Source organism: Nerophis lumbriciformis, linkage group LG01, assembly GCF_033978685.3.
Source record: "Nerophis lumbriciformis linkage group LG01, RoL_Nlum_v2.1, whole genome shotgun sequence".
Classification (NCBI taxonomy): Eukaryota; Metazoa; Chordata; class Actinopteri; order Syngnathiformes; family Syngnathidae; genus Nerophis; species Nerophis lumbriciformis.
This window is the reverse complement of record NC_084548.2, coordinates 60,478,093-60,506,042: the sequence shown is the minus strand read 5'-3', so window position 1 is coordinate 60,506,042 and position 27,950 is coordinate 60,478,093. Positions and strand designations below refer to the sequence as shown.

Below are 27,950 nucleotides of genomic sequence, written 5' to 3'. Positions count from 1 at the left end.
TCTCGGTATGATGATGTCAGCGCGTGACGTCACGGATTGTAGAGGACATTTTGGGACAGCATGGTGGCCAGCTATTAAGTCGTCTGTTTTCATCGCAAAATTCCACAGTATTCTGGACATCTGTGTTGGTGAATCTTTTGCAATTTGTTCAATGAACAATGGAGACCGCAAAGAAGAAAGCTGTAGGTGGGAAGGAAGCGGTGTATTGCGGCAAGTGTTGTGCCGGATAACGCACCCCCGCCGTAGAATGAACCCCCTGACTGTTGTGCCGGATAACACAGCCGGTGTTTCATTGTTTACATTCCCGAAAGATGACAGTCAAGCTTTACCATTGGCCTGTGGAGAACTGGGACAACAGAGACTCTTACCAAGAGGACTTTGAGTTGGATACGCAGACGCGGTACTGTGAGTACGCATGCAGCTGCGGCTTCCAAACATTTGATCGCTTGCCCGTACGTTCGTGCCGCTATGTGCATGTCACGTACGTAACTTTTTGGGACTTTGGGGAAATACTGTATATGTACTGTATGAACTTTGGGGAGGTGAACGGTACTTTGGGCTGTGGGATTGAGTGTGTTGTGCAGGTGTTTGAGTTGTATTGGCGGGTTATATGGACGGGGGTGGAGGTGTTTGTTATGCAGGATTAATTTGTGGCATATTAAATATAAGCCTGGTTGTGTTGTGGCTAATAGAGTATATATATGTCTTGTGTTTATTTACTGTTTTAGTCATTCCCAGCTGAATATCAGGTCCCACACGCCTCTCACAGCATCTTCCCTATCTGAATCGCTCCCACTGCCCTCTAGTCCTTCACTCTCACTTTCCTCATCTACGAATCTTTCATCCTTGCTCAAATTAATGGGGAAATCGTCGCTTTCTCGGTCCGAATCGCTCTCGCTGCTGGTGGCCATGATTGTAAACAATGTGCGGATGTGAGGAGCTCCGCAACCTGTGACGTCACGCTACTCGTCTGCTACTTCCGGTACAGGCAAGGCTTTTTTATCAGCGACCAAAAGTTGCGAACTTTATCGTCGATGTTCTCTACTAAAACCTTTCAGCAAAAATATGGCAATATCGCGAAATGATCAAGTATGACACATAGAATGGACCTGCTATCCCCATTTAAATAAGAAAATCGCATTTCAGTAGGCCTTTTAAGTGCACTTTTTGTACAGAACACCACTACAATAGTTTAAAATACATATAGTGCACTTTTGTGCATGATGTCACACAATATATTTTAATAAGTGTCAAATAAAAATGAGCTGCATAATAGGAAATCAAATAGTGTATGTCTTTCGCTATTTGGTAGGTTCCTGCGGACGTTATCTCCTTCTGACAATTTTTTTTTCATGCGGTGTTGATGTGGAAATGGTTGCTTGGGCATTTTGTTGGTGTGGCACCGAACGGCGATGTTGACATGCGTTGAATTTCAAGCACTCTTCAGTCTCTAGCGGGTGACTTTTCAAATGATGCTACACATTAGCAGTGGTTCTACTTTTTGTAGTAACGCTTTTGCCGCATACTTGTTCACCATCTACCCGCTTGAAGCCAAACCACCGCCAAACGATGGACTCCCTGCTGTTTTTCTTGGGAATTAATTATTCCTTCATTTGTTACCAGATTTGCACCTTCTTTCTCTCGTATTACCACTCGCACCACAGCTAATGTTACCATGCCGCTACCTGTCTGCTCGACGAGAGTGTATGACGTTGCACACGTGACAGTATGTGACGTATGTAAGAAGGTGCGCTTGTTTTGTGTCTGGTGAGAAGGAGAGACAAGAAAGAGTGAGAAGAGCCTGTACTGTAATGCCCGCAGCTAAAAGCAACTGCGTGAGAACGTATACTCGAATATCACGATATAGTCATTTTCTATATCGCACAAAGACAAACCCGCGATATATTGAGTATATTCGATATACCGTATCCCCCAGCCCTACCTGGAATCCAGTGTGCTGCGGGGCCCTATTGTAGTGAATCACACCTGAGCCATCATAAATTAATCAAATCTTTATTAGACACGTAAACAATGTGACAAAGAACATTTTACATCAATCAAACTAGGGATCTAGATATCTGGTCAAGACACTCCTCACTCTTTTGCCTTCACCTTCATTGGCCATTTCTTTTTGGTGACTTTATATACTCTGGACCTAGATGTTGAGTCCGCGACATACATGGCGGCATACTTGCCAACCCTCCCGATTTTCCCGGGAGACTCCCGAATTTCAGTGCCCTTCCCGAAAATCTCCCGGGGCAACCATTCTCCCGAATTTCTCCCAATTTCCACCCGAACAACAGTATTGGGGGCGTGCCTTAAAGGCACTGCCTTTAGCGTCCTCTACAACCTGTCGTCACGTCCACTTTTCCTCCATACAAACAGCGTGCCGGCCAAGTCACATAATATATGCGGGTTTTACACACACATAAGTGAATGCAATGCATACTTGATCATCAGCCATACAGGCCACACTGAGGGTGGCCGTATAAAAAACTTTAACACTGTTACAAATATGCGCCACACTGTGAACCCACACCAAACAAGAATGACAAACACATTTCGGGAGAACATCCACACCGTAACACAACATAAACACAACAGAACAAATACCCAGGACCCCTTGCAGCACCAACTCTTCCGGGACGCTAAGACATCTTAGCGCTAAGACATCTTAGCTTGTATTACAGGCAAGTAAGTAAAATAGAGTAAAGGATGTTCCGATCAAGGTTTTATGCTGCCTTTTCCGTTAATTCGTGAATTAGCCGATATCAATACCGATAAGTTAATGCCCATGTATTAACTGTACATTTTTCAGTGTATTTATGTTGAGTGCTATTGACAGTGTAACAACATCAACACAATATCTGAACTAGTCGCCTATTCTCTTGTATTACATGCAAATGTCTGATTAAAACAAAGTCAATAATCCACAATAACTAAACTAAAGCAAAATGTAATTTAAGCAATTTGGTTTTCGCCCTCAAAGTCCTATAAGAAGTCCAAACAATTATACCCCGAGTTTGTAAACAATAACAAAAACAAAAAATTAATTTGACCACTAAAAATGTCGATCTGATCGCCCTGTTATCAATAATTTACTAAAACTACCCTTAATATTGACACCACCATTTTATGTATTGTTCCGATCCTCCTCTTTACATGTCTGTTCTGACTGACGATGCTGCTTACTTTCTGTTTTAACGTGGTTCCATCTAGGGCTGGGCCATTATATGATCGTGATTCATTTGAGTTTGATCACGGTGATCAGCTAATAGCATATTTCCTCGATCAAACATGACAAAAAAGTCTGTTAGAAGTTACCGCAGTAGTAAACCGTAGGTAAGCAACGATGTTTGATTTGATTTGATTTTTGATTTTTATTAAGGATCCTCATTAGCTGGTTGCCTCAACAACCCACTAGTCTTCCTGGGGTCCACAATTCAATACAATTACAAGTAAAAGCATATAATTATAACTACACAATACAGAAAAAAAATAAAATAAAAAATAAAAGCATCAATAAGAAAACAAGCAAACAATTTACAGTCACAGAATAATAGTTACCATATAAATATAACTACACAATATAAAACCAAACAAATCATCAACGAGCAGACTAATTTAAAGACTCAGATAAAATATTAGTCTCTTTTTAAAAACCTGTTTACTTTCAATGCCGGTGAGAATTCGAGGCAGGTTATTCCAGAGCGATAAAGATCTATAAATAAAAGATTTCCGCAAAGCATTTTTCCTGGGACGAGGGAGTATAAAATGCTCCTCACTGGACGCCCTGGTATTGTGATTGTGCATAGTGCTACTGTGAACTACTTTGGTATGATCCTGCACGGAACAATCCACCTTTATTGACCGTGATCCTGTGTGTGTTTGTGTACGTTTGCGTGTGTTTGTGTATAAGTGTGTCTGTGTGTGTGACCTACCGTTCCGTTCCACTGTTGCGTGGGTTACCTATCCTGTACACACAATTTTATATATATATGGACAAAATGACAGGTGTCAGCTGTTAGCAGTGTTGGGTTAGTTACTGAAAACCAGTAACTAGTTACAATTACTAGTTACTTTATTTCAAAAGTAACTCAGTTACTTACACCAAAAAGTAATGCTTTACTGTAAAAACTAACTATTTAGTTACTTATATATATATATATATATTTTTTTTTTAAGACCTTCTTTAATGCCCTTTTAGCCTTAATTTCAGTACTGTTATTGCACTGGAGAATAATACAATCTGTTGATCAACTTGACATGCATTTGCATCACTGAACTCTGCTAAGCAATGTGGTCTACATACAACAAAGAGCCAATTTATTTCAGGCCAGAACAAATTGACGAAACTATTTTAAATAGCTGCAACATAACATACATAAGTAACAAACAACATAGCTGTAAACCAAGGAAGGCACACACTACATACACAAAGCCTAACCAAGCGTTTTTTTTCTCTCAAGGAATTCTGAAATAAAATCATGTCTGAAGCCCAGAACACTCTACACATTTCCCCAGTTTTAGTTTAGAGATAAGGAAAGATTGGCCTGGCGCACTAGCATCCCTCTTTATGTTTGTGAACTTTATAGTCTATACATTTTGAGTGATGTGATAATCAAACACTCTAGAAGTCTAGAATGAAAGAGTCTATAAGAGAATTGACAGAGTGTGTACCTTCAGTGCTGAATGATGAGCATTGGCAGAGTTTGTAGTGTCTTCTTTAGCTCGCTTTCCATTTTTATGTACTCACTGTCCAGGTGCCATTTGACGCCCGGTTTCATGCTAATTAGCTGCCTGAAAGCGGGAGACTCCACTGTAGAAATAGCCAGCATGTCTTCTAGTGCACACGCTGCAATGGCTCTATCAATGTTGTCCTGGCTAGCAGTGCCTCATTAAAATCCAGCCGCTGTTGCTTAGGAGGTGAAGTGTGTCTCTCTTTACTAGCTTCGTCGAAGCATGTTGCTTTTGTAGCTGTTTCAGCAGATTTGAATTTCTAGGATAGGATCTTTGATCCAAGACACAACTTACATTTAACTAAAATGTTATTTTCTTTGTGGTCGACAAAAGAAAAGTAGTGATAATATCTCCATGTTAAGAAACTCGGCTTCGGGCTTCGCAATGACGTCTTGTTAATAAACACAGACACGCCCCCTCCCACATACACACACACACACACACACACACACACACACACACACACACACACACACACACACACACATCCACAGAGCGCACCTCTTCTCCGTCGCCTCTACTGCAGCGCTCCAATAAAACACACTCAGATCTTCTCAGTTTTTAGCCGATACTACATAAAAAATAACGTAAAATAACGCAGTAACGCATCATGTAGTAACGGTGACCGAGTTACTGAATATAAAAAATAACGTGTTAGATTGCTATTTACCGCCGAAAGTATTGGTGTTACATAACGCGTTAGTCCCAACACTGGCTGTTAGCATATATTACATTAATCAAACATGGTGGAAATGTCTGTTACAAGATACTACAGTAGGGATGCAACGCTATAATCACTGTAATCCTGCACGGGACAATCCGCTTTTTAAAAAATTTAAATTGTGATATTAATCGAGATCGGATGACATGAAAAAAATAATCGTGATAAATTTTTTTTGCCATATCGCCCAGCCCAGGGGTCGGCAACCCAAAACGTTGAAAAAGCCATATTGGACCAAAAATACAAAAAACAAATCTGTCTGGAGCCACAAAAAATGAAAAGCCGTATATAGGTGTTATAATGAAGGCAGCACATGATGTAAGTGTTTATATTAGCCATAATAGCCTACTATCAAAATGATGTGTCGCAGGCTGAAGCAAATTTTCGTTGACAGAAATGCTGAAATGTAATATTTATTCTACACATTTTTACAACATTAGAAACCATTAGTAAATCAGAGGCTACTCAGAAGGTGAGATAACTTCTGGAAATTACTGACTTTTAATGGTCAAAGGTATAGATGTGTGTGTCCAAGTTAAAGGAAACAGCAGGCTGTCTTCTTTTAATATATTCATTACAATCTTTGGCAAGCTAGGTAATGTTTGCTGTGGTCTGGAACAACATGGCACGCAAACAACTATCTGAAATGCAGCCAATACTACATACAGATAACGTGTCATGAGACATGCAAAACTAAATTATATACAAAGAGGATAAAAGTAAAAGAAATTAAATGAGCTCAAATATACCTACAAATGAGGCATAATGATGCAATATGAACGTACAGCTAGCCTAATTAGCATGTTAGCATTGATTAGCTTGCAGTCATGCGCTGACCAAATATGCCTGATTAGCACTCCAACAAGTCAATAACAACAACAAAGCGCACCTTTGTGCATTCACACACAGCATGAAATGTTTGGTTGACAAAATGAGAAAGAAGGAGTGGAAGATTTTACATGTAAACAAACTGTTGTGTCACAGTCCACACTATGGTGAGTTCAAGAACCGCCGTAATTAGTAGGACGACAAAACGCTGTTCACCTAATACTCTCAGCAGTGAAGCATACACACAAACATATTAAACAGTGGGCTTTCTAACACTTGGGAAAGTGTGTGTCATGTTTGTCCTCAAACAAAAAACATATAAAACAAACAAAAAATATTTTTCCCCCATCTTTTTCCATTTTACATCCTTTTTTAAAAATGCTCCAGGGAGCCACTAAAGACATTAGCTGACCCCCAGCCAAGCCTTATTTTTCCATCTACACTTTTTAAACTTTACTAAGCACTTACTTCTTCTCTTGTTTCTGGCTTATTTTAGATATTAGCATGCCTGCTACCTGGCTTTCTCTCATTGTGTAGCATGTTTAGCCTCATCCTCCAGTGATGCTGATACTTGATCAAGATACTAAGAAATGCAGTTTACTGTATGTTAAGGGAAGCGGCTCCACACTTTGTATGAAGACGCATCATTAGCTGCTTGTCAGCCGGAGAGGATCGTTTTTTTTATTTTTCACGAAAATAGGCCGATCGATCAGCACATTTCTATGTAATATGTAATAATATATGGCATTAAAAATTGATTACTTCTGTTTTTGGCCAAGCGATAATAAAAATGAGTTGTGGGCACTTTGGGCACTCCTGATTTACACCTTTTGAATAATCCTAAAAGCTGCTTCTATTGTTGATTTGATTCTGCAATAAAGTTGTATTTTTCTGCAGCTGGTTATAGCAGAGCAATGGTGCACAAAGTGGAACCCAAGGGCTAAATTTGGCATGCCGAGTCCTTGCAATCCTGCAACTATTGATTGCATGTGTGCAGGGCAAAGTAGTTGCCGTGTAATGAAGGTCATGATCTCCACTGCCTTACATGTGTGGTAAAAGGCTGAACTTATCACTCACGGTGCTGTTGTGTGCTAAAAACGACGTGTTTGTGCCCCTCGGCCCTTTAGCACGTTCTCCCCTCTGGCCGTTGGATTAAGCATCGAGATGAAGTCTAAATTTGTGACGGTTTATTGGAAAAGGTGAACTGCTCAGGTTTAATACATGGCGTGTGTTCTTCTAGACCAGGGGTCACCAACCTTTTTGAAACCAAGAGCTACTTTTTGGGTACTGGTTAATGCGAAGGGCTACCAGTTTCATACATACTTAAATAAAATGCCAGAAATTGCCAATTAGCTCAATTTACCTTTAACTCTATGTTATTAATAATTAATTATATTTATCTGATCATCTTAATGATTTCTCACAATAAATATATATAGAAAAAGATAAATATCAATATGCAACACTTTATTTTTATATTTTCTCTAAGTGCACATTTTTCAAATTGAACATTTTCAAATGATCACTTCTAAGACAGTCTTGTGAAATCACAATATCCCATTTTAACTAGCTAGCCACTAACATTTTTAACAAATCATGAATCACTTTGCACCATGTGTGTACAAATAATAACTCATATAAAATACAAAAGTCAACTCAAATTTTTAAATAAATCATGTCACACTTTGAACTGGACACCAAATCTATTATCTGTTTCTTTGTCAGTTAGTGGGAAGCCTGGCATTGCATGCTGTTAACTAGTGTGTTGTACTCTGGTGTGTAACTTGACACTGCAACTCTGAGTGAGTCTTGCATATGTGCATCAGTGAGGCGTGTTCTGTGTTTGTTCTTGATGAAGTTCATGTCAGAAAAGGCTGATTCACAAAGATACGTTGAATTCGAATCTTTTTGAAAAAATTAAAAAAATAATTTATGGAACATCATTAGTAATTTTTCCTGATTAAGATTAATTTTAGAATTTTGATGACATGTTTTAAATAGGGGCTTCACGGTGGCAGAGGGGTTAGTGCATCTGCCTCACAATACGAAGGTCCTGAGTAGTCTTGGGTTCAATCCCGGGCTCGGGATCTTTCTGTGTGGAGTTTGCATGTCCTCCCCGTGACTGCGTGGGTTCCCTCCGGGTACTCCGGCTTCCTCCCACTTCCAAAGACATGCACCTGGGGATAAGTTGATTGGCAACACTAAAATTGGCCCTAGTGTGTGAATGTGAGTGTGAATGTTGTCTGTCTATCTGTGTTGGCCCTGCGATGAGTTGGCGACTTGTCCAGGGTGTACCCCGCCTTCCGCCCGATTGTAGCTGAGATAGGCTCCAGCGCCCCCCGCGACCCCAAAGGGAATAAGCGGTAGAAAATGGATGGATGGATGGATGTTTTAAATAGGTTAAAATCCAATCTGCACTTTGTTAGAATATGTAACAAATTGGACCAAGCTATATTTCTAAAAAAAGACAAATCATTATTTCTTCTAGATTTTCCAGAACAAAAATTGTAAAACAAATTCAAAAGACTTTGAAATAAGATTTAAATTTGATTCTACAGATTTTCTAGATTTGCCAGAATAATTTTTTTGAATTTTAATCATAATAAGTTTGAAGAAATATTTCACGAATATTCTTTGTTGAAAAAACAGAAGCTAAAATGAAGAATTAAATTAAAATGTATTTATTATTCTTTACAATAAAAAATAAAAACATTTTACTTGAACATTGATTTAAATTGTCAGGAAAGAAGAGGAAGGAATTTAAAAGGTAAAAAGGTATATGTGTTTAAAAATCCTAAAATAATTTTTAAGGTTGTATTTTTTCTCTATAATTGTCTTTCTGAAAGTTTTAAGAAGCAAAGTAAAAAAAATAAATGAATTTATTTAAACTAGTGAAGACCAAGTCTTTAAAATATTTTCTTGGATTTTCAAATTCTATTTGAGTTTTGTCTCTCTTAGAATTAAATATGTCGAGCAAAGCGAGACCAGCTTGCTAGTAAATAAATACAATTAAAAAAATAGAGGCAGCTCACTGGTAAGTGCTGCTATTTGAGCTATTTTTAGAACAGGCCAGCGGGCGACTCATCTGGTCCTTACGGGCTACCTGGTGCCCGCGAACACCGCATTGGTGACCCCTGTTCTAGACCTACGTGTCACTACCAGCATAGAGAGGATCTGTGCTAAGAGGGTGTTGTTGTCTTTGTCACACACACACACGTAATCTCACCCAAACTGATGTCAGTGTAAAGGCTGCAAATTTGAACACGCAGTATGTTTGAGCAGGGACAACAGCAACTCCTCCAGTCGCCTGTTTTTGGGTTAGTCCTGATAAAACAAGTCTGACAGACTCTGGTGTTGTCAGATAATTAGCTAGCCTTGTTGTCAGCCACCAGCTTGACTGTCAGTTGACTTATGCAAAGTACAAGCAAGAACACGCTTGACGTCCTTTGACGTTAAAGGGGAGCAGCTCTATCACAAACATCTCTAAGTGGGGACGTGTTGCACTGACGAAGACCTGACGACTTGACTTCGATGCCATTCTGGTGTTCGTAGTCTACATAATCTGTTAGACTTGTTTGTGTGCACATTCTAAATGTTTAAATGACATGAGTCAGGGCTAGGATGTCAAACGATATATCGCGATAGACAAGTACTCGATATCAATAAAAAATGCAATCGATAAAACGTAAAGAAAAATGTTTCCGTCGGAAGAAAGTGTAAGCTGTGAAGCAAGTTTGGTTGCAGGAAGAAGGGCACTTGCTCTTTGGTAATTGAGCAACGCAGGAAGTGATCACTGATCAGTGGTAACGGTATGAACTATCAGGTTTGGTTGTTCCTTGCGTGAAGTGAGAAGAGAAAGTGAAAGAAATTGTGCTTTGGCCATTAGCTGCTAGCAAGCACTCTCACCAGTCCGTATGTCAAAGTGCGGTTACCAATCATGGATTTTCATTTTAAATTTGGAACCATAACAATATGCATCAATAGTTTTACCACAGTTTATCATTAATATAGTTTAGCGTTAAATCCCAAACTAGTGATAAAAGTAGCTACTAACATTAGCTATCACTGAATGTATGGCCTGACATGATAACCTTACAGGGTTGTCAAAAGTATCAATACTCAAATAGGGAATGCCATGTATCTGGATATGATACTCCATTTGCAAAAATATGGATGCTATATGCAGTTTTTGCACTGTTTATTTTGAATTGTTTACTATTACTATTATTATTATTTCTCTGTTAATTGCATTAATTAATGTTACATCTTGTAGTAGTTTTTTTTGCATTGTTCTTGTCAATAAAAATAATTGTACTAAATCTTAATTTTTTACCTTACATGTACCGTATTTTTTGGACTATAAGGCGCACGTAAAATCCTTTCTTTTTTCGCAAAAATCGACAGTGCGCCCTATTACCCGGTGCGCCTAATGTACGGAATAATTGTGGTTGTGCTTACCGACCTCGAAGCAATTTTATTTGTTACACGGTGTTATAGGTGTGACCAGTAGATAGTAGTCACACACAAGAGATACATGTAAACTGCAATACGACGCCAGTAAACAACACCAAATCTTTAAATGTTCCATTGAAAATAAGGAACATTACACACGGCACTCAAAAGTCTGTCAAAATGTTTTAGTATGACTTTGAAGCCACACCGCCTGATGGATTGTCGGCCCATTACGGCTACTGTAGTCAGAGATACAAGTATTACTATGGTGTGTGTATAAGGCCCGCAAAATGCCACCCATTAGCAGACATATTATCTGGCGTTTTGTTTCACAATATTATGCAAAACCAACTTTTCTTACCTTCTGGAACCTGCTGATGTGTATTTGAGATCTGCATAACTCCTGAAAATGTGCGCACGTGACTGCGGTCCGTGCCGATACCCTAGTCCAGGGGTCGGCAACCTTTACCAGTCAAAGAGCCATTTTGACCAGTTTCACAAATTAAAGAAAACAATGGGAGCCACAAAAATCTTTTGAATTTTAAAATGACATAACACTGCATACAAAGTATTTTTTTGCTTTGTGCTATGTATAAACTAAGGGTCTCAGACACGCAGCCCGCACCTTAATATGAAAATTGAAAATTAGTGCGGCCCGCGAGTTTTATATGAATGGCGCCTGACAACGTCATACTTGTCAACTAATGTTGTGTCGTTTGCGAACGATTCGTTCGAACGAATGAATCTTTTGAGTGAACGTACTGAACCGAATCACTTCTTGAACTGATTCGTTCCTTTCTCAGTTCAGTTGAGCTCCGCCGCGACCATGCCGGTATGAGTGGAACTGGCGCATTCTGTGACTCACTGAACCCTCGACGTCGGCGAACGACGTAGCCAGCTACTCATCATGGGGGCGGGGGGAGGGACTGAGCGAACGATTCGTTCACCGCGGATTAATGACATGGATCACTCAGTGAACGACAGAATCAGGACTCGCGAACCTACTGACAAAGAGAACTGACTGTGTCGCGGAGGAGGACGTCACATTGAGGCTCTCGTTCAGTCACTGTGCGCGTCGTTCATTGGGTGCTGAGGGCTTGTGTCGTTCGCGAACTGACACACACCGAGATCTGCCACTGGGGAAGCTGTTACTGACTGACTCATGATTCGCCGACCTGCACACAGAACTGCTGCTGCAGAAGTGATTCAGGTTCACGTACTGAACTGTGCTGACTGTGGCGCTGTGTCAGTCACTCACTGCCTGGTGTACTGCATGCACAGAGCTGTGTAGGGACTCGCGTTCACCCTATTTGCTGCTTCTCCCGCGAATGTCTGCACTGTACTGTACTACGCATGCCCCCCCTCCTATTTTTTTTTTTTTTTGGGGGGGGGATTCGGTGAACACATTTTTTGAACGACTCAATTTAAGGAACTGATTCTAGTGATTCAGTACAGTCAAAATAATTGCCGATCCCACCACTATTGTGAACCCTCCTGATTTTTCTGGCAGACTACGAATTTCAGGACAACTGTTCTCTCGAATGTTCCGTGATAGTACATCAGTTAGCGCCCACTACAACCAGCGTGCCGGCCCAGCCACATGTTGTATGGGGCTTCCGCTTGCTCACGTAAGTGACAGCAATGCATACTTGGTCAACAACCACACAGGTTACACTGACGGTGGCGGTATAAAAAAACTTTAACACTCTTACTAATAATGCACCACACTGTGAACCCCCACCAAACAAGAATGACAAACACATTTCGGGAGAACAGCTGCACCGTAACACAACATAAACACAACAGAACAAATACCCAGAATCCCATGCAGCCCTAACTCTTCCGGGCTACATTATACACCCCCGCTACCAAACCCCGCCCACCTCAACCGAAGCACGGAGGGAGGGGGGGGGAGCAGGGTTGGGGTGTATAATGTAGCCCGGAAGAGTCAGGGCTGCATGAGATTCTGGGTATTTGTTGTGTTGTGTTAAGGTGCGGATGTTCTCCCGAAATGTGTTTGTCATTCTTGTTTGGTTTTGGTTCAAAGTGTGGCGCATTATTAGTAAGAGTGTTAAAGTTGTTTTATATGACCACCGTCAGTGTAACCTGTGTGGTTGTTGACCAAGTATGCCTTGCTGTCACTTACGTGTGCACGCTGAAAATGCATATAACAAGAGGCTGGGCTGGCAAGCTGTTAATACAGATTGTAGAGGGCGCTAATTGCTGTACCATCATGGCACGCCCATATTATTATTGTTAGGGTGAAAATCGGTCAATATTAATCCCGGGATTTTTCTGCGTGGGGCGCTGAAGTCCGGAAGTCTCCCGGGAATATCAGGGGGGTCGGCAAGTATGCAGCTGAGCCGCATCAGAGTGATCAAAGAGCCGCATGCGGCACCGGAGCCGCGGGTTGCCGACCCCTGCCCTAGTCGATAACCTTCTTCTTTTTCACTGTCTTCTTTGTATGGGGAATTCACCCTCTGTAGTTGCTAATATAAAGTAGCGTAAAGTTTTAACTTGTATCTCGCTATGGAAGTGCTAAAAACTTACCAGTGTAGTGGGTTTACATAATAACTTTAGTTATTAGAGAGTTCCGGTCGGACGGTTTTTCACGGTGTTGTTGCACTAGTGAGGCCACGGATGAGGAGATGCTGCTCCGTTGTTGATTTAAGTAAAGTCTGAATGTCATTAAAACAGTTAGCTCCATCTTTTGACACTTCTTCCACCCCCGTCCTTGCACGCTACACCGCTACAACAAAGATGACTGGGAGAAGACGCTGTCGATGGTGAGCCACGTAAAGATTGCCGCCCACAAAACGGTGCATCCTGAAGCGACTGTCAGAAAGCGACTTGAAGATGGTCTGTAAAACATAATCTATGCAAAATTTTGACCAAGGAACCACCATTACATGTTATGTAGACCACAAAGAAGTGTTTTCAATTTAAAAAACATAATATGACCCCTTAAATGCGCCTTATAATCTGGTTCAACTTTTTGTATGAAAAAATAAATAAATATAAATGATAAATGGGTTGTACTTGTATAGCGCTTTTCTACCTTCAAGGTACTCAAAGCGCTTTGACACTACTTCCACATTTACCCATTCACACACACATTCACACACTGATGGCGGGAGCTGCCATGCAAGGCGCTAACCAGCAGCCATCAGGAGCAAGGGTGAAGTGTCTTGCTCAGGACACAACGGACATGACGAGGTTGGTACTAGGTGGGGATTGAACCAGGGACCCTCGGGTTGCGCACGGCCACTCTTCCACTGCGCCACGCCGTCCCTACAAAAAGACTGGAATAAAATGATTGTCACACACACTAGGTGTGGTGAGATTATCCTCTGCATTTGACCCATCACCCTCACCCCAGGGGAGGTGAGGGGAGCAGTGAGCAGCAGCGGTGGCCGTGCCCGGGAATCATTTTGGTGATATAACCCCCAATTTCAACCCTTGATGCTGAGTGCCAAGCAGGGAGGTAATGGGTCCCATTTGTATAGCCTTTGGTATGACTCAGCCGACGTTTGAACTCACGACCTACTGATCTCAGGGCGGACACTCTAACCCAGGCCTGGGCAATTAGTTTGACTCGAGGGGCCAAATTTAGAGAAACAAATGTGTCTGGGGGGCTAGCATATCTATTTTTAGGAACACTAATACAAAACCTCACAATAATGTCTGATTGAATGCTAAAAACTTTATGACAGACCGCCTTAAAAAACGGAATGGAATTTTAATTGTTTTCTATGAAGGATAAAACACTGAATATTGACAACATATGAACGTCACACCCCCTCTCCATCCACATATTTTACAATCAAGTGAAGCGCAATAAAAATGCAACAAACACAGCGAAATATGAACCCGAAAGGTAAAAAAAAAAACCCACCTACAATCTGATATATGTGATATATCAATAAGCTTTAGAACTTTGTTGTAAAAATCTCCTGATTGAAACACTCTGTGGAAACGCTCCCCATCCACACTGCTTAGTGCCTCGTCTGAGTTGCTATGACTTAGATGACCATAGTAACTAATTAGATGACCATAGTAACTCATTAGATGACCATAGTAACTAGTATATCATGCAAAAGTGCAGATTCCAAGCATTGAAATACTTAGTATAGTTGAAGACTTACAGTCATTAGAAAACATGAGTGCACATCATAATGGCAGCTACACTTTACATCTTAAACATCTAAAAAAATTATTTGGGAATGTCCGGCAGGCCAGATTGAAAAGCTTAACGGGCCACATGAGGCCCCCGGGCCTCAATTTGCCCAGATCTGCTCTAACCACTAGGCCACTGAGCAGTAGACCTGCTCGTCGGAAGTGCGCCTTATAATCCGGTGTGCCCTATGGTCCAGAAATGACGTTACACTTTTTTTTATACTGTGGTATCGCAGATGACGTCCAATATTGTTAGTTTTACGGTGATTTATCATTAATACTAGTAATCATGACCTCCCTAATTCTGAAGTGTGTGGATTTTCTGCTTTTTACCTAGGACTTTTTGAGGTTTGGGACTGAAAAATATGTTGGACAGTTTCTTTAAGTTTTACTGTTTTTCTCTGTATCCGGCAAAGAATACATCCAAAAATGTAAGGAGTAATGGGCAGAGTGAAAATGTGCCTTGCTAAATGATGATGGAGGCGAAGCCCTCATAAACGGCTGGTGCCAGCACGGGGGAAGAAGAGGTAGTTCTGAAGTAGTAGTTGACATGTGGTCTTCTTCAGTGTGCAGCCTGTTTATGGAGCACAGCATCCTCCTCTGGATCCGCGACTGCGACGCTTGTAAGTGCTCACAGGCCTGAGACTGCATGTTACTTTGTCCGCATGGATGCATTTCATTTATTGCTTTGGTTTGGCCAGATCATTTCCCGCTTGATTTTTCCGACATTTATGTCCTCATTTTATGTTGTTTGTCCTATTCCACCCCCACGCCACCTGTCTATTCAAAAACCAATTGTTTGTTTCCTGCCGCTTGCTTGCCTTTGCTGATGCAGGTACCCCAAAGACACCAAGCTGAAGTTCAACAATCTGAAGTCGAAAAAGACGTCGAGTTTCCACGAGTTTGCCCGCAGCACAAACGATGCCTGGGACATTGACGACGACCAGGAAGATGACGATTTCTTTGGAGGCCCCGCCCTCTGCTCTACCCTGCCATCTGGGTTCACTCCAAAACAGGTAGCTACTTCAACCTCACTTATTGTTTTTAGTGCATTTAAAGAAGTAGTACAAAAAATCCCACAACAATTATCCACAACTAAGGGAAATGTGTACGATGTCTTTTCTGCTGAGCAGCATGGTGGAATGTCACACTTGACAGAGGAGGACGCGGAGCACGAGCATGTCAACGGCAAAGTTGTCAAGTCCAACAGCGAGGTGCACCTCAGCTCGTCCTCAGGTAGGAGACGAACATAGTCCTGAAGGTCCAGCTACGTGACTAACCTGTGAGAAGCTTAAGGCTGGGCGATAAAACCATATCAATATATATATATATATATACCGTATTTTCCGGACTATAAGGCACACTTAAAAAAAAAATTTTTCCTCAAAACGCGACACTGCGCCTTGTAACGCGGTGCGCCTAATGTACGGAATAATTCTGGTTTTGCTTACCGACCTCGAAGCAATTTTTTTGGTGCAAGGTGTAATGATAAATGTGACCAGTAAATGGCAGTCAAACATAAGCGATACGTGTAGACTGCAATATGACGGCAGTATGACTCAAGTAAACAACACCAACGTTTTATATGTTCCATTGAAAATATAGAACATTATACACGAGGCTCAAAAATATTTCAAAATGTCTTTCTATGACTTTGGTAAACTATAAAGCCGATCTGCTTGATGGACTGTCGGTGCATTAAACATACCTGTATAAGTATTATTATGGTGTGTTTATAAGGTAAGACATATCTGGCGTTTTGTTTTGCAATATTATGCAAAAGTAACTTTTCTTACCTTCTGGTACCTGCTGATCTGTATTTGGGATCTGCATAAATCCTGAAAAATTGCGCACGTCCGCCTTTATAGTCCGTGGCGACACCGTAGTCGATGAGCTTTTTCTTTTTCTCTATCTTCTTGTTATGGGACATTCATCCTCCGCTGTTGCCATTTATAATATAAAGTAGTGTAAAGTTCTTACTTATATCTGCAGGCCTTGCATTTTAACTTTTTAAGGTCAAGGCAAGTGTTGCCTTTAAAGGAGGGCTCAGATTTCAGGGCACCAAGGCAAGTTGGAAAGGCACCAAGGCAAACAAAAATTGTTTTCTTTCGAGGCAGGGGCTCCAAAGCGCACATGTGCTCAAAATTTTCCAAAACTACTTACCGGTATACGGAAATCCTTTAACCAAATTGATTTTTTTTTAAAACACACACATTCAAAATGTATATATGTACCTCAAGTAGAAAGCTGAATGTGCATATGAAAGCAACACAAGCATTATAAACAAAGTAATATGGCAGAAACAAAATAATACTATAAATAAATACAAATAAATGTGAACAATTTGCAAGATGGCATCCTATGGATATAAGACGTAACTGCACTTTTTCTCCATATAGATAGAAATAGTGTTAATATATGAGGTCAAGTCTTATACATATGGACAAAATAATAATTAAGATTATTTTTATCAATATTGAAATCACGATTATTAATCATGATTATTCACTAGGTTTGGTAAAGCAGTATTGGAGTGTGAATGTGACGCCATCATTTAATTTGTAATATCTAATAAAAATGCTCTACATTCTGGATCTATACATTTAAAGACAAATAGTTGTTTTTGTTCATTACTAGTATCAGCGTGTCAGATTTTTTATTACATGATGCCTTTATCTCTAGTTTTACATTTTCTTAGATTGAAGTATATTTTAAGTTATATATATTTACATGGCAACACGGTGGAAGAGGGGTTAGTGCGTCTGCCTCACAATACGAAGGTGCTGAGTACCGTATTTTTCGGACTATAAGTCGCAGTTTTTTTCATAGTTTGGCCGGGCTCCAGTTCGACTTATAAATGTTTTTTTCCTTCTTTATTTTGCATTTTCGGCAGGTGCGACTTATACTCCGAAAAATACGGTAGTCTGGGGTTCAATCCCAGGCTCGGGATCTTTCTGTGTGGAGTTTGCATGTTCTCCTCGTGACTGCGTGGGTTCCCTCCGGGTACTCTGGCTTCCTCTCACCTCCAAAAACATGCACCTGGGGATAGGTTGATTGGCAACACTAAATTGGCCCTAGTGTGTGAATGTGAGTGTGAATGTTGTCTGTCTATCTGTGTTGGCCCTGCGATGAGGTGGCAACTTGTCCAGGGTGTACCCCGCCTTCCGCCCGATTGTAGTTGAGATAGGCTCCAGCGCCCCCCGCGACCCCGAAGGGAATAAGCGGTAGAAAATGGATGGATGGACTTAGTGGAATGAAAAAAAAACAAGTAACGTACAAAAACATGGTGTTTACTTTTTGATATCAATACAAAACACAAAGCAGTTTGGCTAATGAAGATAAAGTCAAATAAACAAGCTTTGTTCTCCAACAACAACCATGTACTTCAGTGCAACGGTTTGGCCAACAAAAATAAAGAGTGACACCTATGGCGTCACATTAGTGCCAAAAATCCGAGCGCATAAAAACTGTTATCACGCGCTGATTCTCCACTTCGTGCGCACGCCACACCCTTTTGCGCGCGCGCGGTGCCTTTTTGCGCGTGCGCGGTGCCTTTCTGCGCGCGGGCGACGCCTTTCTGCGCGCTCTCTGTGTACTCCTGGCATCTCTCCTCGCGCTGTCATGTTTCTTTTTGGCACTTTGGGGGCGGGTATGCTTAGATGGCCCCTTCTTTCTGATTGGTCAGGCGAAAAATGCTGAAAAATGCTCAGAGCCAATCAGAAGTATAGCAGGGCGGGTCATCGTCAATATGTATCAAGATTTACGGAGGAAGAAGTGGATAAATAAATGTCGCGCGCTGATGAAGGTTATTTCATACCACATAAACACAATACAGGGTAATACAAAATGTGACCCAAATAAATAATAAGACAACAAACACCATAATCACATCTTTCAGCCAGAACTGGTCCACCAGCAATAACATCCAACCATAACATTATTTTATATTTTCACTTCTTCTTGAACATTTGTTTTCTAATTTATGGAATTTCTTTTGATTCAGCCATAAAATTAATGGAATAATCTTTGAATTTTGTTTTTAAAATGTTAAAAATAGCTTTTAATAATGTATTCTGAAACAGTTTAAAATAATCAGAGAACTGACTAACACTGACCCTACACAACTAAGTTGCACAATTAAGTCTTTTTTTTTTAAAGCGAAAGAGGTAATTTCAACAGGTACAGCATCCTATGTCATATCTACATGTAATGAGATTTGTAACAAGGCAAACCGTTTGTAAATTGGTCGAAAATCGAGCAAGTTATGGTAATTTAATTAGTACATGTACCATTGACATCAATGTAATGATTGAGGCTAGATGTCTGAGGTAAAATGGCTACAACGTTGCTACACTGGAGAATGATTGGTCATATGAAAAATGCTCAGAGCCAATCAGAAAGGAGGGGCCGTCTAAGCATACCCGCCCCCAAAGTTTCAAAAAGAAACATGACAGCGCGAGGAGAGATGCCAGGAGTACACAGAGAGCGCGCAGAAAGGCGTCGAGCGCGCGCAGAAAGGCACCGCGCGCGCGCAAAAAGGCACCACGCGCGCGCAAAAGGGTGTCGCGCGCGCACGAAGTGGAGAATCAGCGCGCGATAACAGTTTTTATGCGCTCGGATTTTTGGCACTAATGTGACGCCATAGACACCTCACATCTAACACACAATCTTTGTGCCTCCCGGACAACTCAGCCAGCGATCAATTCGATGAGATGACAAAACATTTTAGCTAGTAATGATGTTATTGGAACACTAACAAAGTTAGCAGTTAAATAAAGGACGAGTAAATATTCCAGTAAAAAAACTACAGACTTTATAAACAAGTTGTGGCATTGTCCCCGACACATCACCTTATGCATGGTAACTCTCAGTCCCAGGACGCCAGCTGCACGTTCAAAATGAAACGGCAACATCAAATATTGTTCTCTTCCTTGCGCTCTTAATCGCACACCAACACTCCACAGAAGTAGAAGTCATTGAAACAAAGCGATCGACTCCGTTAGCTCGGAGGGAACATTTTCAAAACAAAGTCCATGGAGTCGCCGCCATGTATCCCGAGCCGAACGGCTCAACTCTGCGGCGCTTCGGTATTCAGGAAGTAAGCAATTGCCTGAAATGCATTACTAACCGCCTGAAATTTAACCGCTGTCAATCGTTATACTGTTTATCGTTACATCCCTAGTCCATTAACAAGTAAAAAGTAAAGGGCAGTCACGGCATGTTGTTGCCGTAAATGTTGGTCAACTTTTAGGGCATTACAGCAAATGACAACGGCGGTCGCGGCATATGCCGCGGTTAAATTTGAGCCCTGTATCTGTCAGTAAACTCGCCATGAAAACGCTAAAACATACCGGTGTACTGAATTTACATTATTCACCCAAGGAACTTTAGTTATTAGAGAGTTCCGGTCGGACGGTTTTTCACGGCACACATTGTTGTTGTTTCCGAATGAGGAGATGCTGCTCCGTTATTGATTTAAGTAAAGCCTGAATGTCATTAAAACAGTTAGCTCCATCTTTTGAAACTTCTTCCACTCCCGTCCTTGCACGCTACACCGCTACAGCAAAGATGAAGGGGAGAAGATGCTGCCGAAGGTGAGCCACGTAAATCAGACTGCCCACAAAACGGCGCATCCTAAAGCGACTGTCACAAAGCGGTTTGAAGATGATCTGTAAAACATAAAAAAACACCATCACATGTTGTGTAAACCACAAGGAAGTGTTTTCAATTTAGAAAAAAAATAAATAAATATGACTCCTTCTATGCGCCCTATAATCCGGTGAGCCGTATATAGGAAAAAAGATTGAAAATAGACCATTCATCGGCATTGCGCCTTATAATCCCGTGCGCCCTATGGTCCGGAAAATACGGTAATTTAATCGATATCAATAAAAAATATGATGGATAAAACATTCTATAATGTTATTTTCTTCTTTGTCTGAAAAAAACTGATGTTGCGAGGCAAGGTTGGTTGCATGATCCTGGTGTCGATAATTATTGAAATTTATTTTGTACCAACAGAAAAACAAAGAGCAGTAGAACAATTTATGAAATGTAAAAACTTTTTTTTTTTTATGTAAGATTCCTGTGATTATAATCCCACAGCTATCAAGGCAGGAAGGAAATGTCAACACAAGCATGGAAACACTCAATGTCAACAAAATAGTAAAATCACATTGAACACTTAACAATAAGCTCGTAATAGTCATGAATATGTAAGAAATGCTTCATAAAGTGTGAGAAAATAATGCAAAGTGTGAAAATGTAAACATAGAGAAACCTGAGAACTACAGATGTCCGATAATATTGACCTGGCGATATTATCGGACGATAAATGCTTTAAAATGTAATATCGGAAATTATCGGTATCATTTTTTTATTATCGGTATCGTTTTTTTTTTTTTGTTGTTTTTGTTTTTTAATTAAATCAACATAAAAAACACAAGATACACTTACAATTAATGCACCAACCCAAAAAATCTCCCTCCCCCATTTACACTCATTCACACTCATTCACACAAAAGGGTTGTTTCTTTCTGTTATTATTATTCTGGTTCCTACATTATATATCAATACAGTCTGCAAGGGATACAGTCCGTAAGTACACATGATTGTGCGTGCTGCTGGCACTAATAGTACTAACCTTTAACAGTTAATTTTACTAATTTTCATTAATTACTAGTTTCTATGTAACTGTTTTTATATTGTTTTACTTTCTTTTTTATTCAAGAAAATGTTTTTAATTTATTGATCTTATCTCTGAGCTGCCACCTTAACGTGGTAGAGGAGTTTGCGTGTCCCAATGATCCTAGGAGCTATGTTGTCCGGGGGCTTTATGCCCCCTGGTAGGGTCTCCCAAGACAAACTGGTCCTAGGTGAGGGATCAGACAAAGAGCAGCTCGAAGACCTCTATGAAGAAAACAAACGAGGAACCCAGATTTCCCTTGCCCGGACGCGGGTCACCGGGGCCCCCCTCTGGAGCCAGGTGGCGAGCGCCTGGTGGCCGGGCCTGTCCCCATGGGGCCCGGCCGGGCACAGCCCGAAGAGGCAACGTGGGTCCCCCCTCCAATGGGCTCACCACCCATAGCAGGGGTCATAGAGGTCGGGTGCGATGTGAGCTGGGCGGCAGCCGAGGGCAGGGCACTTGGCGGTCCGATCCTCGGCTACAGAAGCTAGCTCTTGGGACGTGGAACGTCACCTCGCTGGGGGGGAAGGAGCCTGAGCTAGTGCGCGAGGTGGAGAAGTTCCGGCTCGATATAGTCGGACTCACTTCGACGCACAGCAAGGGCTCTGGAACCAGTTCTCTCGAGAGGGGCTGGACTCTCTTCCACTCTGGCGTTGCCAGCAGTGAGAGGCGACGGACTGGGGTGGGAATTCTTGTTATTCCCCCGGCTCAGAGCCTGCACGTTGGAGTTCAACCCGGTGGACGAGAGGGTAGCTTCCCTCCGCCTTCGGGTGGGGGAATGGGTCCTGACTGTGGTTTGCGCTTACGCGCCAAACCGCAGCTCAGAGTACCCACCCTTTTTGGATTCACTCGAGGGAGTACTTGAGAGTGCTCCCCCGGGTGATTCCCTTGTTCTACTGGGGGACTTCAATGCTCATGTTGGCAGCGACAGTGAAACCTGGAGAGGCGTGATCGGGAAGAATGGCTGCCCGGATCTCAACCCGAGCGGTGTTTTGTTATTGGACTTTTGTGCCCGTCACAGATTGTCCATAACGAACACCATGTTCAAACATAAGGGTGTCCATATGTGCACTTGGCACCAGGACACCCTAGGCCGCACTTCCATGATCGACTTTGTAGTTGTGTCATCGGATTTGCGGCCTCATGTTTTGGACACTCGGGTGAAGAGAGGGGCGGAGCTTTCTACCGATCACCACCTGGTGGTGAGTTGGCTGCGATGGTGGGGGAGGATGCCGGACAGACCTGGCAGGCCCAAACGCATTGTGAGGGTTTGCTGGGAACGTCTGGCAGAGTCTCCTGTCAGAGAGAGTTTCAATTCCCACCTCCGGAAGAACTTTGAACATGTCACGAGGGAGGTGCTGGACATTGAGTCCGAATGGACCATGTTCCGCGCCTCTATTGTCGATGCGGCTGATTGGAGCTGTGGCCGCAAGGTAGTTGGTGCTTGTCGTGGCGGTAATCCTAGAACCCGTTGGTGGACACCGGCGGTGAGGTATGCCGTCAAGCTGAAGAAGGAGTCCTATCGGGTTCTTTTGGCTCATAGGACTCCTGAGGCAGCGGACAGGTACCGACAGGCCAAGCGGTGTGCGGCTTCAGCGGTCGCAGAGGCAAAAACTCGGACATGGGAGGAGTTCGGTGAGGCCATGGAAAACGACTTCCGGACGGCTTCGAAGCAATTCTGGACCACCATCCGCCGCCTCAGGAAGGGGAAGCAGTGCACTATCAACACCGTGTATGGCGAGGATGGTGTTCTGCTGACCTCGACTGCGGATGTTGTGGATCGGTGGAGGGAATACTTCGACGACCTCCTCAATCCCACCAACACGTCTTCCTATGAGGAAGCAGTGCCTGGGGAGTCTGTGGTGGGCTCTCCTATTTTTGGGGCTGAGGTTGCTGAGGTAGTTAAAAAGCTCCTCGGTGGCAAGGCCCCGGGGGTAGATGAGATCCGCCCGGAGTTCCTTAAGGCTCTGGATGCTTTGGGGCTGTCTTGGTTGACAAGACTCTGCAGCATCGCGTGGACATCGGGGGCGGTACCACTGGATTGGCAGACCGGGGTGGTGGTTCCTCTCTTTAAGAAGGGGAACCGGAGGGTGTGTTCTAACTATCGTGGGATCACACTCCTCAGCCTTCCCGGTAAAGTCTATTCAGGTGTACTGGAGAGGAGGCTACGCCGGATAGTCGAACCTCGGATTCAGGAGGAACAGTGTGGTTTTCGTCCTGGTCGTGGAACTGTGGACCAGCTCTATACTCTCGGCAGGGTCCTTGAGGGTGCATGGGAGTTTGCCCAACCAGTCTACATGTGTTTTGTGGACTTGGAGAAGGCATTCGACCGTGTCCCTCGGGAAGTCCTGTGGGGAGTGCTCAGAGAGTATGGGGTATCGGACTGTCTGATTGTGGCAGTCCGCTCCCTGTATGATCAGTGCCAGAGCTTGGTCCGCATTGCCGGTAGTAAGTCGGACACGTTTCCAGTGAGGGTTGGACTCCGCCAAGGCTGCCCTTTGTCACCGATTCTGTTCATAACTTTTATGGACAGAATTTCTAGGCGCAGTCAAGGCGTTGAGGGGATCTGGTTTGGTGGCTGCAGGATTAGGTCTCTGCTTTTTGCAGATGATGTGGTCCTGATGGCTTCATCTGGCCAGGATCTTCAGCTCTCACTGGATCGGTTCGCAGCTGAGTGTGAAGCGACTGGGATGAGAATCAGCACCTCCAAGTCCGAGTCCATGGTTCTCGCCCGGAAAAGGGTGGAGTGCCATCTCCGGGTTGGGGAGGAGTTCAAGTACCTCGGAGTCTTGTTCACGAGTGAGGGAAGAGTGGATCGTGAGATTGACAGGCGGATCGGTGCGGCGTCTTCAGTAATGCGGACGCTGTATCGATCCGTTGTGGTGAAGAAGGAGCTGAGCCGGAAGGCAAAGCTCTCAATTTACCGGTCGATCTACGTTCCCATCCTCACCTATGGTCATGAGCTTTGGGTTATGACCGAAAGGACAAGATCACGGGTACAAGCGGCCGAAATGAGTTTCCTCCGCCGGGTGGCGGGGCTCTCCCTTAGAGATAGGGTGAGAAGCTCTGCCATCCGGGAGGAGCTCAAAGTAAAGCCGCTGCTCCTCCACATCGAGAGGAGCCAGATGAGGTGGTTCGGGCATCTGGTCAGGATGCCACCCGAACGCCTCCCTAGGGAGGTGTTTAGGGCACGTCCGACTGGTAGGAGGCCGCGGGGAAGACCCAGGACACGTTGGGAAGACTATGTCTCCCGGCTGGCCTGGGAACGCCTCAGGGTCCCACAGGAAGAGCTGGACGATGTGGCTGGGGAGAGGGAAGTCTGGGCTTCCCTGCTTAGGCTGCTGCCCCCGCGACCCGACCTCGGATAAGCGGAAGAAGATGGATGGATGGATGGATCTTATTTTATTTATTTTTTATTTTTTTTAAAAAGGACCTTATCTTCACCATACCTGGTTTTCCAAATTAGGCATAATAATGTGTTAATTCCACGACTGTATATATCGGTATCGGTTGATATCGGTATCGGTAATTAAAGAGTTGGACAATATCGGAATATCGGCAAAAAGCCATTATCGGACATCCCTACTGAGAACTATTTTCTGCAGGTTTAGTGCGAGGAAATAACAGTTGTGTAACATTAATTTGCCCTGTTATTCTTATTTAACTATGGCAATTAACTTTTGTTATGCAGTAATTGTTTAAACATTAATAATATATTGGTCGATATTGATGATTATTGAAATTTTTTATGACCTAAGGAAAATAAGGACCAGGCCTTCTTCTGATTATAATGCCTTCAGCTATCAAGGCAGAAAGGAAATGTCAACACAAGCATGGAAAACACTCAATGTAAACAAAATATTAAAATCACATTGAACTCTTAACAATAAGCTCTTAAAAATCATGAATATTTAAGAAATGCTTCATAAAGTGTAAGAAAATAGTGCAAAGTTTGAAAATGTAAACCTAGATAAACCTGAGAAGAACTATTCTCTGCAGGTTTAATGGCAGGAAGTTACAGCTGTGCTCTAAAGGGCGAGCGCGGCTAAGATGGTGTGGTATTAGCGGTCTTGCCTTGCATCATTTACAAACCTCATTAGTCTGACTACGGTCCCTCTTCAAACAATCCAAAACCTGTCTAGGTGACTTTTCTATTTTATCCACCATTTCTTCATTTTGACTTTCTCTTCTCACTCAATGCAAAGAATCCACCACACTTGATAGTTGATACTGTCACCTGATTGGCTGTTAGCGTGTCACTCCCACTGATCAGTGATCACTTCCTGCGTTGCCCGGTCACCAGAGAGAGAGTGCCTTTGTTCATGCAACCAACCTTGCTTCCATACTTCAACTTTCTTCCAAACAAAAAGGGAAAACAATTATCAAAGAGTTATCGAATGCATTTTTTATACATGTTTATCACAATTTATATTGATATTGTTTTATCACCCAGCCCTATACGATTATGTAATAAATGTGAGGTATTTAATGTTACACATATTTTTTTAACAAAATAAAGTGACTAGTGCACAATAAGTAAACACAAACTTGTATTGGCTCCTATTTAAATCATTTGGGTTTGCCCTCAAAGCCTTCCTGTATCGGAGATTTACTTCCTCACTTTGTGAACAATAACAAAAAACACCAAAATATGATTGTGTGAAAATAAAAACAAGAAATATTAAAAACAAGAAAATGAAAACTATCAGTGAAATATCTTTATTATCGTTTATATACCGATACTATACTAGGTAGCGATAGTATCGACATCTTGATGGATCTTCCCTACTTTATACTGAAGCTTTAGCGGTTAGCTTCTTGTGTCGTCCCGTTAGGTGAGTGTGTGTGTGCGCATGCATGCAAGCTTAGCCATTCCTTCTAGGATTGATTGATTGATTGAGACTTTTATTAGTAGGTTGCACAGTGAAGTACATATTCCGTACAATTGACCACTAAATGGTAACACCCGAATAAGTTTTTCAACTTGTTTTAGTCGGGGTCCACTTAAATTGATTCATGATACAGATATATACTATCATATATACTTGAAAGAAACCTTTATCTGCTCTTTTCTAATTTTGACTCCCACTGCTCACTCCGTGCAAAGAATCAACCAAACATGATAGTTGATACTGTCACCTGATTGGCTGTTAGCGTGTCACTCCCATTGATCAGTGATCACTTCCTGCGTTGCTCGGTTACCAGAGTGCTTTTGTTCATGCAACCAACCTTGTTTCGCTACTTCCGCTTTCTTCTGATTAAGAAGAAAAATAAATATTGAACATTTTATTGAAAGCGTTTTTTGCATATTGCAATAGATAGTTTTATCGAAATCTAAATAGTGAATGAGTGTATGAAGTTGACTTTGCTCCCAATGCCATGCTTCTCACATGCTCTCTGATAGCACATCATTACAGTTTAGCCCAATGACGTTCCCAATTTGCTCCTCCGTTCTTCCACAGTTCGCTCCACGCTGCAGAAACAGCAGTCTCTCCCGGTTCGACCCATTATCCCGCTTGTGGCGCGCATTTCGGACCAGAACGCATCGGGAGCCCCTCCCATGACGGTGAGGGAGAAGAGCCGACTGGACAAATTCCGGCAGCTGCTCGCTAGTGCCAACACTGACCTAGGTAGGACACGGCGCACACCAACATTCGGTAGTGTTAGCAGTGACGGTGCTCACAGTGTATGTTGTTATGGCTTTCAGAGGAGCTCCGTAAGCACAGCTGGTCAGGTATACCCAGGGAGGTCCGTCCAATCACATGGAGGCTACTTTCTGTAAGTTTCATCACCGGCGGTTGTGAAGTTGTTGCATATTTTATTCCAACTCAGTCCATGTTGCCTTTAGCGCTGCTCTCCGCTCTCCAACAGGGTTACCTGCCGGCCAACAAGGAGCGCCGTGAGCTGGTGCTGAAAAGGAAGCGGGAGGAATACTTTGGCTTCATCGTACAATATTACCACTCCAGAACAGATGAGCACTACAAAGACACGTACCGACAGGTGATTTTACAGACTACGCGTAGTTAACAAAAAAACAAATGCAGTGGCACCTCGGGATGCGGGTTTAGTTCATTCTATGATGCAGCGACTCGTATTGCGTAACAGCGTCGCTCCTTGAAATTAGGTCAAATTAATTTAATCGGTGCTTGGCACACTAAAACATCGCAATTTCAACATGCCTTTCAAAAAGTAAAAATAACTTTAAGTTAATGTAGCAGAAACAAGTACAGTAGTTTTGTGGAGGAATCAAATAATATACACCTTGGAGAGTGGACTTTTATGGTCTCTGTCAAACACACCATCAGCAGCTTCACCATATTTTCATGGATAAATGGTTAGATATTATTT

General features: G+C 42.5%; 1 protein-coding gene across 3 annotated transcripts in view; it reads left to right on the top strand.

Moving 5' to 3' along the window:
* Window positions 1–27,950, top strand: part of tbc1d22b (TBC1 domain family, member 22B) — a 53,474-nt gene that overhangs the window by 5,273 nt on the left and 20,251 nt on the right. Inside the window, exons 2-7 of one of the 3 annotated variants that reach the window (XM_061923293.2) lie at window positions 15,484–15,540; window positions 15,753–15,933; window positions 16,051–16,153; window positions 27,065–27,232; window positions 27,310–27,380; window positions 27,474–27,602. In XM_061923293.2, the coding sequence (XP_061779277.2) occupies window positions 15,484–15,540; window positions 15,753–15,933; window positions 16,051–16,153; window positions 27,065–27,232; window positions 27,310–27,380; window positions 27,474–27,602 (709 nt within the window). Of the gene's footprint in view, window positions 1–15,483; window positions 15,541–15,752; window positions 16,154–27,064; window positions 27,233–27,309; window positions 27,381–27,473; window positions 27,603–27,950 lie in introns of all 3 variants that reach the window. The other 2 variants (XM_061923301.2, XM_061923285.2) reach the window with 2 other exon arrangements.